Consider the following 13164-nt stretch of genomic DNA (forward strand, 5'->3'; position numbering starts at 1 on the left):
AAATATTGTACTATATTTTAAAATGTAGAGTAAGCCTTTTGTATTCACACCAGAGAGAATGCAGTACTGGCACTTAGCACTTAACCGTCTCTGCTTTTCCTGTTATTTCAGGAAACCATCTCTCTCTCTTAAACATTGGTAGTTTAGCTTGTTCAGTCTTGGAATTCCAGTTTGGATTAATCAACTGCTTATCATTGAGTGTTTTAAGGTTGTTTCATAGACTTTTTAAAGGTGCTTGATTTGAAGGATACTATGGACAGCTTCATGGTAGTCTGTCTACAGTAAGATTCTATTTCTGTATTTTTTCTTCTTTGTTTTCTGGTTTTCTTTTCTCATTTCCATGTCCTTCATTCCTTTCCCCCTCACCTCCTTTTGAAGAGGAGAAAGTAACTGACCCTGCGGTATCACTGCGCTTGATAGAGCAGGACTGGATGTAATTTGTTCTTCTCAAGTGTTCTCTGTCCTGATAAACTTTTAATGTGCACAAATCTCCAGAAAGCTAACAGCATTCCTCAGAGGTTATCCATGCTTTCAAGAACAGTGACCTTTTGATTATTGTTACCAGATAAAACTCCAGAATCTTTTAATGCTTTCTGAGATGATCCTTGTAATGAATTTTGCAGTATAGTTGCAGTAAACTTTAGATATATTTTATGTAACGATTTACACTAACAATTTTAAGCTGAGACAAATAGAAATTGTGTGAAATCACTGTGTTTATTGCAGTACAGAAGATAATAAGTAGCAACAGAACTGTTCAAGATTGTCTTATACCATTTAGAATCCTTGAGTCCTGAAAGGTCACTTCAGATTAGTGTAGGCTCTCAGCTGATGAAGAGGTCTGGCACAAGTATCTTTGACTTCTGAATAGGAGCAAATGAGTAAATTCTAGATGAGTGTGTACATGCAGACAAACGCACTTAAAAAAGAATGAAAATAACACCTATGTGTATATATTAGAAAAAGGATTGGTGCCAAGCGCTTGTTATACGTGGATGCTAAAATAAAAAAATACACATTTTGAACACTTGTTAAAAACTGTATGTATAATCTGTAGGTAAGCTGAAAATTGATCATTGTTACATTGTAGCAGGAGGCATGTCATCTGCTATCTCTCTCTTTCATATTAAAAGTACTAATAATCTAATATCTAAATTGTAGGAGTTGTTACAGCAGAGATGTTCCGACACATGCAGAATTCTGAAATAATCCGAAAAATGACTGAGGAATTTGATGAGGTAATTTCATGAAGTGCTGGTAATGTATTGATGCTATTTTTTTTATTTTACCTGTCCTAATCTTACTGGATCACTTTGCTACAAGTCAGCTGCGGAAATGACAGGAATTTTCTGAATGAAAATCTTGAACCCCCCTATTTCACTAACTTGTGAGACTTAAGAAGTAAAGCTCTACATGTATGTAACTTGTTTTATGAATGGTTTAAGAAATCAGTATCAACTTTCAGTTTTTGAATAATGGGAGCCCCTGTTGTGGGGCTGTGTGGGATGCCTCTTTATTCCTGCTCTGTGTGTAAGGCCTTTATGTCATCTTCAACTTACAAAATGGTTGCTAAATGTATTTCTGTGCATTCATTAATATACATATCTTGGAGATTTGAATTTGATTATTCTCCAGTTGAGGAGTAATGGTTTGCCTTTCAGGGGAATTAGAACTTTTTTTCCCTTTACATTGACACTTTCTGTTGCACTGAGTGTTGGGGTAAATGAGAGGCGTTGGGTTTTTGGATGTTTTTTGTGTTTCAGGTTTGTGGCGAGGGTTTTGTTGGGTGGTGGTGGTGGTCTTGTTGTGTGTGTGGGTTTAGTTCCGAGTGGTATTTCTTATACGCTGTGTTCCAAAGAATGTAAAGGTAGCGTTAAAACCTCCTTCCCAAATTTGCCTAATACAGAAATAATTTACTTCCCTCCTCCCCAATTAAAATCCAAAAAATGTTGGTAACTTTTAACAGGAGAGAATGTAATATGTGTTTGTTTAAGAAGATTTTAGTATCCCTTAGAACTATCTCAGTGCATAATAGATTTGATTACTCTAAGGTAATGTCGTATGAAATTTATAAAGCTTCAGCTGGGACTGTTGGTTCAGGTTTTTTTATCACTATGTTATGCTCACTCTTTCTTGTTAATGAGCAACTCCTAGATTTCTAATCCTTTTTCATGGATACTTTCTTAATTTTCAATCTGTAATGTTGTTTAGCATCTTAAATAAGCTGATCACAGAAGCACTGATACAAATGATTGAGTTGCCCCTGCCCATTGTTCTATCATTATTTGTAAAGGTTTCCAAATGAGGAGAGGAACACATGTGTTATCTTCTAGGTGTTATAGTAGGTCATTTTATGACTTCAGGAATTTTCATCCTGGTATGTAAGCATCTCCCCCTAAACTTATATTATTGTTCTGAACTGAGTGTTCTTAAGCATGTCAACTCTTCGTGTGATGGTTGTTTTTTTTCTAGTGTAATCTGAAGCAGATTTGTAAGGGGTATGATTTTTTTTTTTTTTTTTTAAAATAAATTTGGGGGAGTAGGACAGAAAGGAGAAATTAGTAGTTTTTTCAGTGTATCTGATTATGTGAATTGTTTATGGTAGGACTCATAGAATGTTGTCTCTGTATATAACAAGTCCAGGCTGCAAAGTAGATGCATAGTTGTGGAATCATAATCTTCTGATGTGTCATTTTTAATGCGTTGGAGATTTTGGCTTTGAAGTTATACCCATCTCTTTTTTAAATTTTATTTAATAAAATAACTTTTAAGATGTTTGAAAGAGTTTCCTGTTTCCCTTTTTTTTTTAATAGGATAGTGGAGATTACCCACTAACTATGGCTGGTCCCCAGTGGAAGAAGTTCAAATCCAGTTTTTGTGAGTTCATTGGAGTACTCGTCCGACAATGTCAATATAGCATCATATATGATGAATATATGATGGATACTGTCATTTCACTGCTTACGGGGCTGTCAGACTCACAAGTCAGAGCATTTCGGCACACTAGCACACTGGCAGGTCAGTGAATTATATTTTTCTGTGTACTGCTTCCATTTTATGTTGTGTTGCACATGAAAGAATTGTTCTGGTTGAACTTGATATTCAACATTCAGCTTGCGTTTTGTTGTCTGATACTGTTTTTGTCTAATGCAGCTTGTTTTGGTACAGCTTTCTTGTCATGTCTTTATTGCTTTTACTGAGAAACACAACGTTATTTTAGAGCATTCTTTATCAGCTGTCTGGTACTTAAATTTTTGTTAGCATTAAGTCCAGTACATAGAAACTTTTCAGTTGATTCTACAAGTTTGTGTTCAGTCATAATAAGGGTGGAGGTATCTTTAACCTCAAATGCAGTTGAACCCGTTTCTGCTCTGCATTAAGTCAGACAGGAGTCTTATTTTAGATTGGTTGTAGTTTTTACTACAAATATAAATTGTGCTGTATGTTGAGGCTATGTCACAATGTAATTGGAAGTAGCATTTCCATTCATTGCATTAAAAATAATTGTAAAGAATTCATCATTAGTGATACAGTCACTAAATTTCTGTATGATTTTAATTGTCTTTTTTATGTGATTTCCCCGCCCTCGATTCTGATAAATTACAAAGAAATTGCTTATGAGTTAAGTGTAGAGTGTTTAAAATAAATATGCCATTACATGGACCAGAGGATAAGCTTCTTGGCTAAGGAAGTCCTAAACTTGTGTTGGTTATTGAGAGAGGCCTCAGACAGCATTCAGTCTGCCCGCGTAAGGCTGCTTACAGCAGTTTTAGTCTGAACAAGGTGAATTTTGACTATAAATGAAACTGAGCTTTTGCCACAGTGGAAATAGTACTTGTTAACTTCACTGGAACTGCCTGATGTGCAGCTAGCTTCAGGTCTGACTGCGTGATCAGTTGCTCTATCTCATCGATCCTCTCTCTTGAATATACATGAGCACACTGTGGCTTGGGCTGCTGCTGAGAGGCTCCCACTAGCCACAGCATTTATTAAGGGGAAAGGAATGAACCCTTTTATTTCAGGAGAATATAGTGATTCTGCTGTATCCTCAATTTGATCGTTGTACCATATGGCTAATACACATTTTAGTTCTTTAGAAAACAGGTTTTTACTACTTCTTGTGATTTGAGTTGTGCCTGAAGAAAAGTTGCAAAACTTCCCTGTTGCATGTTAATGTCACACAAAATAATTTTTATTAGTAGTCTGTTTGTATTCACATCAGTCATCAATTCTATTGATTTTTGTGTAATTACTTGTGCATTTCATATGAGATTACAGTTTGTGTTCTTGAAGGTTGTGTTTTATATGGGATAGACGCAGCCAACAAAATCCTTCTATCCATATTTACTGTTATTTGCAGTAGTTTTGGCTTCTATGATTAGCTGAGGCTTGTTCTTTTCATCTTGATATCCTTGGTGATCACAGTGTGGTGATATTTTGGTATATCTGCATGTCTTCATGCCTTACTCATCAACGTTATGCTAGTTCTACACGCTTAATAATGTTCTGTGTATGCTCTGCCAATGCAAGCCCTTCCATGCCTTGTTAGAAAGTTTGTAAGAAAAGCAAGTATATTATTGACCACTTCCTGGTTTCTGGAATAGGCATGTTTGTCTGATTTTTTTTTTTTTTTTTTTTTTCTTTTGTGTGTGTGTGGTTTTTTTTTTCTGAAGTACAATGCCACAAAAAATCCAACTCAAGTGTTTATGTTTTGGTCAGTTCTCTAGCTTCTAATTGCCTAATGTCCTTTCTCTGCTTCTGCAAATAAAGCAATATTTAAAGAAAATGGCCCCTCATTAAAATTGAGGGGAAAAGAATGGTGTGATATGGTGCCTCTGGTTGTCCAAGACATGGGGTTTTTTTTGAAGGAAGGAACTTTTTCTATGTTTGAGATGGAATGATTTGGTAATATCGGTCTACTAACTGATTCTGATAATGGAATGCTTTTAATATTTCCTGGACCATGTTTGTAAGTCTTACTTTCCACCTTCATTTTTTTGAGGGAGCACATCCTATATCTCAACTCGACAATGATGTTTATAGTATTAAAAAAATTGTCAGTGTTCCATCTACTGTGTTGATAAGAAATGATGCAGTGCTTCATAAAGCACTGCTAAAGTTTGTATATCATGAAATTTACAGTGAATATATTTTCATAAATACAGAAAGGGTTGACAGGAGGGGGTTTCAAGATTTTTGTTTATCACTTTTCTTAGATCACGTTAGCTTTTAAATAATCCTTATCTTCACTTTTTTATAGCCATGAAGCTGATGACTGCTTTAGTGAATGTGGCATTAAATCTTAGTATTAACATGGACAATACACAACGGCAGTATGAAGCAGAACGAAATAAAATGATTGGGAAACGAGCTAATGATAGGCTGGAACTCTTGCTACAGAAAAGAAAGGAGGTGAGTACAGCTGTCTGTAGTTGGTGTGCATAGGATGTGTTGATAAATTACAGTAATTAATCTTGTTCTGTAATTTGTTTGGGGTTTTTTTGGTAAAGGTAGTCCTCTGTTTCGTTCTTTAACTTGTTTAACGTTTGAAAAACTTTGAAAGGTGCTTCTTACTGTCTGGTTTTCTGTAAAAAGACATAAACGTAGACTTTAATTTTTTTAGGTAGTGCCATCTTAGTAAAGTTAGCAAGAGAGACTGCAATCAGTAATAGATGATTTCTTGTTGTATTTTTTGACCAGTTTCCTAAACTGAATTCAAATAAATAGCAAAATTTACCATATATTGACTGTTTCTGGCTTCTAGAGAAACACCCCCACCCCCCTGCCCCAATCTTGGGGTAAAACACTGCTTTTATGATGCCAACACCAATCTCAGCAGAAACTGTTTCAAGGCTTTAGATAAGTTTTTTTCTTCCACAGAAAACACTATCAAAATTGAAAATGCAATCTATTTCTATTTTCTTTCTTTTTGTGTAAGAGGTACTTGCTGATTCATTGCTGACAGTGCTGTCTTGTTGAAAGCCCAGATTCATTCACGTTTAAGTTTTTATTTTTGGTGAACTGGTGTTCTGTTTTGGGCTTTTTTTTGTTTGTTTGTTTTAGACATTAGAAATAACCTTCTTATGATGGAAGGAAGCATCTCACTTTTGCTCATCAACTTTTGTGCTGTTAACTGTTAATGTTTTTACTTTCTTGACAATTCAGATGAACTAACAACTTTCATCTTCTGTTCATCTCGCAAAGATCTCTTGCAATTTGAGACTGATCCCTTAAACACCCATTAAATGTGGTGTGCTAGATGCACATGCCAGACCAGTATTCAGAGTAATACACTGATACACAGGAAAGGCAGTCATGTGAGAAACAAGGCTTTTCCCATCTCAGTCTTCTTACAAATATTGGCTTTTAGGATTTCCTACCAGCTTTTCTAGTTTTGGTTTTGATTTTCTGTTTTTCTTGTACTAAATGAAAGTAAGCTGCTAAGTAATGTTCAATTGTTTGATTTCAGGTTTTGTTTCATTTATATTGCAGCCTTACCCAGTACTAAAATTCACTTTATTAATTGATTCTTTCTGCATGTCTTTTTTTTTAATATTTTGAAATCTCCGCACACATACCCCTACACCCACCCACCCATTTCAAAGGCTACTGGGGGCAAGTGTTAGATTTAGGCTCAGATCATGTTAAATATTTTGCTTTGTTAATCCTTTTCTCCTGCTGCTTAGTCTTTTTCTTCTGACTGTATTTCCTTACAGTTTTTCCTTTCTTCCATAAATTCCTAAATTTTGTGATGGGGTGGAAATTGTTCTTGCTGGTTTTCTGAACTCGTGTAGGAGGGGTCCTTTACCTTTTGTATCCATTCCCATGCATGTGTGCGGCGTGCATGCCCTCCACCCCTTATCGGGGTAATAGCTCCGGTGATTTCTTTGTGGGGATTTTTGGGTGGTGTGTGGTTGGGTTGGGGTTTTCTTTGTGGTGGGTCTTTTGGGTTTGTGTCCCCCTGTCACTGTTCCCCACCCCACCCCAATCTGATCACTGAAACTTGGACTTTCTCAGCCCTTAACTATTCTTACTGACATTGCCTCAATTTGTCCTACCTTTAAAGTTCAAACTGCAAAAAGAATATGCTTGTCTGCTGATAATATTTAGATGTTGTCAATCTTCTAACTGACTTCCTTGCATTTTCAAAGCAAATAGAATTTTCTGTGTTCTTGAAACACTGCATGTATCACTTTTCAGCTCACTTGCATACCTTTCTTTTGTGGTGTTTACTCTGAGACTAGATTTGTCTCCTCCATTATTTTTCGGCTTTATATTCTGAAATTAATTTTTTTTGCAACACCTTACTCAGTTTCTGCTTTTTTTTTTTCCTTCTGAGTAATGGATGAATAGGAAGGAGGTATTCAAAACAGTGGATGCTGCTCATGTAGCCATTTGCAGTTCTTTCAGTATCTTGTGTTTTTAGATTATAAATTCTTTAGCACGCAGAAAAGATTCCTTGTAATGTGGTTCACATGATTTGGGTATTGTTCTAATAATACGTGTCCATAAAAACCATAGTGTATTAAAAATCGAGCTGAGCATTGGGCTTAAAGTTGCTAGAAGATTAAATCAAGTTTTTTTATAAATAACTTAAAAAGGACCTTGCAGAAACCTAAGATGTCTCTGTTACAGCTGAAGAACAATTTTCAAATGGTCAGAATCACTAAAATTTTTATGCTGTGGTGGATATAATTTGTTAAATAATAGCTTATTGTACTGTGAAACACATTTGTGAACGTTTTAAGGAAAGGATTTAGTGGCCACACTTGCAAATGTTAGTTTGTCTAGCATCAGCACTGTCTGATCCGAACTGTAGAAGTGTTGCTCACTGTTATGTACTCTGTTAATTTTTTCAGCTTCAGGAAAATCAGGATGAAATAGAAAACATGATGAATGCAATATTTAAAGGTGTTTTTGTGCATAGATACCGGTAAGTTTCTCTTAGCAAGTAATTTTTACCTTTTGTTAATTTATTTGGGAAGCTGGTGACAAGTTGTTTCTAATTACTGATCTGTTTGATTCTACTGTCCCACTTCTCTCCACAGAGATGCAATTGCTGAAATAAGAGCTATATGTATTGAAGAGATTGGAATATGGATGAAGATGTACAGTGACGCCTTTCTCAATGACAGCTACTTAAAATATGTAGGGTGGACTATGCATGATAAGGTAAGCTGCATTGAGGGAAAGGAGCAGAATCATGAAGCATAACTACACGGTTTTGGTTGCTGATCTTGCCAGGCTAGGTTCTGATCTCTTAACTGTTTTAATCAGTCACTGTTTTCCTTATCACTGAGAAGCACTGGCATTTCAGCATTTATATCAACTAGGCTTGACTCCTTTGAATATTGTAGAGAGTATATATAGATTTTTAAGAAACTGTTATTTGTAAGGAAATGGCTTTTTCTATTTATTTATTGCTGATACAGACTTCTACTTTATGATACTTAACTATTTAAAATTAATGCATTTCACATTAAATAATCCAGTCGTATAGCCTGGCAGTTTCTCTGTTTTGCCAAGTTAAGAAACTTTTTAGCGTTCTCAGCTAGCTGTAAAAAGCATGGGAAAAGTCCCCTTTTGTGCCGAGTGCCTCAAGCTGTTACTTACCAGCTAGGGATTATTCCCTGCTCGGAGTGGTTAACAGATACAGTTTAGAAATACTCCTTGATTCGTTGTTGAGTCAGCACATTGTCTCGGTTCTTGCATTGGAGACTTTGAGGTGTTGAATTTGAAGTGAAAGAAATGAGGGATGCTCACTTACGCTATTGCTCTTTATGGGTTTGATATCAGAAAACCAATAAGGTCTGGCAGTGGCGTGATAAGAAACTACATGAAGTCAGTCATCCTAGATGTTTGAAAAGTACTTCTGTATCTATGCATTAAAACATGTTCCCTGCTAAAGTAGGTCTTGTACTTCAGGAGAAATATTTCTTTGCCTACTTGGTAATTCTGATCTAACAAGATCTGGTCATTAGTGATATAGGTGGTGCCAGTTTTAATTAAGTGAAAGGAAACATATAGAATTTACTTAGAAATATCTTGAGCATTTAGAGTACATCTTTTAAGAATGAAACAAGTCTATTTTGACTTAGAGACAGTAACTGTGGTAAGACACTGGGGGTTTGCCTTTGGGTTTTTTTGTTTTTCTTTCATTGGCTTGTTACAAACAAGGACATATTCTTATGTTGTTAACATAATTGCTGATAGTATATCTTGACAGCATTTAATCTTTGTCTTTGAATTAATTCAGACTGAAAGGAACCTGTATGATTTGAAGATTGCATCTGTATCCTATACTTCTAATTCAGTTCTTATTTTTATTTTAGCAAGGAGAAGTAAGACTCAAATGCCTAACTGCTTTGCAAGGGCTTTACTATAATAAAGAGCTTAATTCCAAATTGGAACTCTTCACCAGTCGATTCAAGGTTAGTGTAACTTCATATTTTGAAGAATGTATGAATTTTTTTAAAGTTGTATTACACTTCTTTCCTCTTTGAAAATACTTTCTTTTGTGTTCTTAGGATAGAATTGTGTCTATGACTCTTGACAAAGAATACGATGTTGCAGTCCAAGCAATAAAATTACTCACTCTTGTTTTACAGTAAGTACATGTATATCTCCTTATCTGACCTACGACAAATATTAAAATTTAAAAGTATTTCTTACACCTTTGGGATGGGACAGCAGCTTGACAGAATTCAGGTAGTCCAAAGTCTAGAGAAATGTCTGTGCATCTTACACTTAGATTGGAATTTCAGAAGCAATCTGGCTAGAACAGTGCTAGAAACTTGGAATTCAGCTTCCCTAATTTGAAGCCATCATGGAATATTTGAACTGAAGAAATTCGTGATGCGTTGAACATTACACAGTAGTTGAACTTTTGAGCATAACCTTCTACCAAATGCTCATATTTCATAAGTAATTTTTGTTTAGGAAGACATGGGAACTAAACTATCTTGTTTTGGGTTTTAGGATGATAAATTGAAGGAAAAAAAATAAGAATCTTCTTCATTTCCATCTCCCTCGTTGGAGTTTGGTCTCTGTTGACTCAGCTGCCTTTTTTTTTTTCCTTTCCATCTTTCCATCCCCACCCCTAGGAGTAGTGAAGAAGTTCTGACTGCAGAAGACTGTGAAAATGTCTACCATCTGGTTTATTCAGCTCATCGGCCAGTAGCAGTTGCCGCAGGGGAATTTCTTTATAAAAAGTAAGGTGGAGAAATTAGAGTTAACTTCTTGTCCCTGTAGATTTTCGTGGGTGCATTAATGCTGTGATTCTCATTAGTTTTAATTAAGAAAAGGAAAAACTGAATAATGAAGTGGCCTTAAGAAGAAATAACGTACAGAAAATGTAACACTACTATAGTTTTTCAACTGTTGCAGTTTTTCTTAATAGGAAATAGAGAGCAATTTTGTGGGCTGTGCTTTAAAAGCTTGTACCTACAGGGAATTATAGTAAAGACATGCCTCTGTCTTTTCCTTTCCCGTCCTTCCTGTGTTCTGTGAAACATCTTAAAATGCTTACATAGTTTGGTACCTAAAACTTGTGCTTGCATCATAACAAATGTGTAACTTGTGCTTGAATTATAACGAGTATTTTCCTGTTTGGAGTCCACCACCAAAGCTGGCTGATAATAACCATTTTATAAAGTACTTTTCTAGTTAAAAAATGGGACGGGATGCACAAGCAGTGGGGAGTTTCAACACGTATGTCTGGTGTGTAAGGAAACAAAATCAGGTTTCCATCTAATACTGTACAGACCTTCTCCCAGTATTTCTTTGCTGCTTTAATGACTCATGAGGAGGTTCAGAAAATACAGCTTGCTAAAGAGGAGCATGGGAGCTCAATCGCATGCAATTACCACTGTTTGTGAAGTGTGTTGTCATAATTATACATTCCACTAGAAACAATCAGTGAAATACCAACTCAGCATATATAAAATTGTTAAAATGATGTGTCCCAAATTACTTCCTTTCAAAACAAAATGTGAAGCCAAGCAGCAAGGTGTTCAGTGTGTGTCTGTAAAAACCAGTATCTTGATGTGAATTACCACATGAGTATCTTGATATGGGTTGCCACATGACCATGGCAAAGGCAATGAAGAAGAAACTTGTCCTGAAATACCTTTTCCTACAGGCTTTTCAGCCGCAGAGATGCTGAAGATGATGGAATACTTAAAAGGAGGGGAAGACAAAGTCCAAATGCTAATCTTGTGAAAACATTAGTGTTTTTCTTTTTGGAAAGTGAAGTAAGTTGAGTTTCAGGGATATCCTTGTTTTTGTGGAATGTGTTCTTTTTTCTCTGTTTTGTTTAGTTGGGTTTTTTGTAGTCAGTTTTGTTTTGAATTTCATTTCTTGTTGTTTTTCTTTTCCCCACTTATTGGTTAATAACCATGAATCTGTTATAGTTTTCCTATACAACCTGGGGATCAAAGAATGTTTTGTGTGGTGGTGTTTATTTGAAGGATCTGTCTAGTGTGCAGTGTTGAGACAGGCTATGAGCTCTACTCTTATCAAATATTCTTCCATCATTCTTCATGCTAATATATAGGTGGGAAGGAATTGTGATTTAGGAGATTTTAAGGGAGGAGGTAAAAAAAAAACCACCAAAACAAGCACCACCACCCCCCCACCCTCCCCCCATTCCCCAAGTTCTGACAGATCTTGTAGCACTACTCTTTGTAGTAGTTGGTTTGGATTCATATCTTTAAGTTACTTGGGGAAGAGAGCTTCTGTTGAGAGAGCTCGCAAAATTTTCTCTCTTTTTTTGCCACAGACAGGAGCCAAGTGAGAAAAATACCGTGTATTATAGCAAGTTCTGTAATGAACTTCATTGCTGATAAAGAAAAATACTTAATCTATTCTCATTTTAGTTGCATGAACATGCTGCTTATCTTGTGGACAGCATGTGGGACTGTGCAACAGACCTTTTGAAGGACTGGGAATGTATGAACAGTCTTCTGTTGGAGGAGCCTCTGAATGGAGAAGAACGTAAGATTTTTTTGTAGAGCTCTATATTGCTATGCAGTTTCTGTTAATCTTGATTTATGAGGAAACAAGATGTTTATATTTATGACTCCCCACATATTCTGTATTTTTACATGTCTGTAATAAATCACTGATACTAATTATAAAATGTGAGGAATAGAAAGAGATCACTTCTGGTATGGAAGAACAATGGTGGGGAGCAAAGAGGGAGAAAAGAGAGAGAATAAGCATGCAGTGTCCAGTTGCCCTGTTGTTCCACAGGTTCAGGCTGCACTTCTGGTATTAGAGAAACTTAAGTTGCTTGTGAAATGGGTTTGTTTATTGAGTGTTAAAACTACCCTATGGAAAGAAAGTCATCTCTTCAATGACAGTAAAACCAAACAAACCCCCTTGCATAATTCTGTAATTCATAGGTCTTAGTAAATGGACCTCTAAAAAATGAAAAGGAACTAAAATGATTATAAAACTTGGTATTTGTTTCATCCTGTCCCGTGACTCATCCAGGGATATTCCCTGAATTTTAGAATATTTTATTGTGTTGCTTTATAAGGTGCTTATCCTCTCTGTCCTCTGTGCCACCCCCACCCTTGGAAATGAGCCGTTGGCTTAAATGCATTTCTTCTTTTCTTTTAAAAAAAATCAACAACGTATTTTGATCCTTAGATACTAGTGGAAAATGAGAAATCAAGCTGTGTATTAACATCTGTTTCTTAAATTTCAGCTTTAACGGATAGACAGGAAAGTGCACTGATTGAAATAATGCTTTGTACAATTCGGCAAGCAGCTGAATGTCATCCTCCTGTGGGAAGAGGAACAGGCAAAAGGGTAGGAAGGAAAAAGCTACTTGTCTCGAGATGTGGGAATGGCTATGTGGGGACAGTGTGGGAAGAAGCAGGTTGTAGGTGGTTGCTGCTGAAGGGACTGGAGTCAGAAATTTAGCTTCAGTCTCCACAGCCTTCACTACCTGGCTAGTTCACTTTTTCCTGGACTCTGGTGCATGCTTCATACTGTTCGGACTATTGCATTTGTTTTTACCATTAGAAGTAGTACATAATTGATTTTTAAAGAAGTATTGGTTGGAAAGGAGAACAAAAACCAATGTCTGGGAAAGTGAAAACTATTTTCAGTTTCAAAGGGTGAAATCAGGGAAGGGAATATACTTCATAGGCTCTT

At 36.0% G+C, this 13164-nt stretch overlaps 1 protein-coding gene across 4 annotated transcripts in view; it reads left to right on the top strand.

The window, feature by feature from the left end:
• Positions 1–13164, top strand: part of STAG2 (STAG2 cohesin complex component) — an 82380-nt gene that overhangs the window by 45978 nt on the left and 23238 nt on the right. For all 4 annotated transcript variants that reach the window (XM_056359516.1, XM_056359519.1, XM_056359518.1 and 1 more), the window contains exons 6-16: positions 1162–1238; positions 2814–3018; positions 5261–5412; positions 7860–7933; positions 8049–8172; positions 9333–9431; positions 9528–9607; positions 10104–10211; positions 11141–11252; positions 11877–11994; positions 12713–12816. In XM_056359516.1, coding sequence (XP_056215491.1) covers positions 1162–1238; positions 2814–3018; positions 5261–5412; positions 7860–7933; positions 8049–8172; positions 9333–9431; positions 9528–9607; positions 10104–10211; positions 11141–11252; positions 11877–11994; positions 12713–12816 — 1253 coding nt within the window. The remainder of the gene's footprint in view (positions 1–1161; positions 1239–2813; positions 3019–5260; positions 5413–7859; positions 7934–8048; positions 8173–9332; positions 9432–9527; positions 9608–10103; positions 10212–11140; positions 11253–11876; positions 11995–12712; positions 12817–13164) is intronic.

This window comes from Falco biarmicus, chromosome 14 (assembly GCF_023638135.1).
Source record: "Falco biarmicus isolate bFalBia1 chromosome 14, bFalBia1.pri, whole genome shotgun sequence".
In the NCBI taxonomy this organism is placed as follows: Eukaryota; Metazoa; Chordata; class Aves; order Falconiformes; family Falconidae; genus Falco; species Falco biarmicus.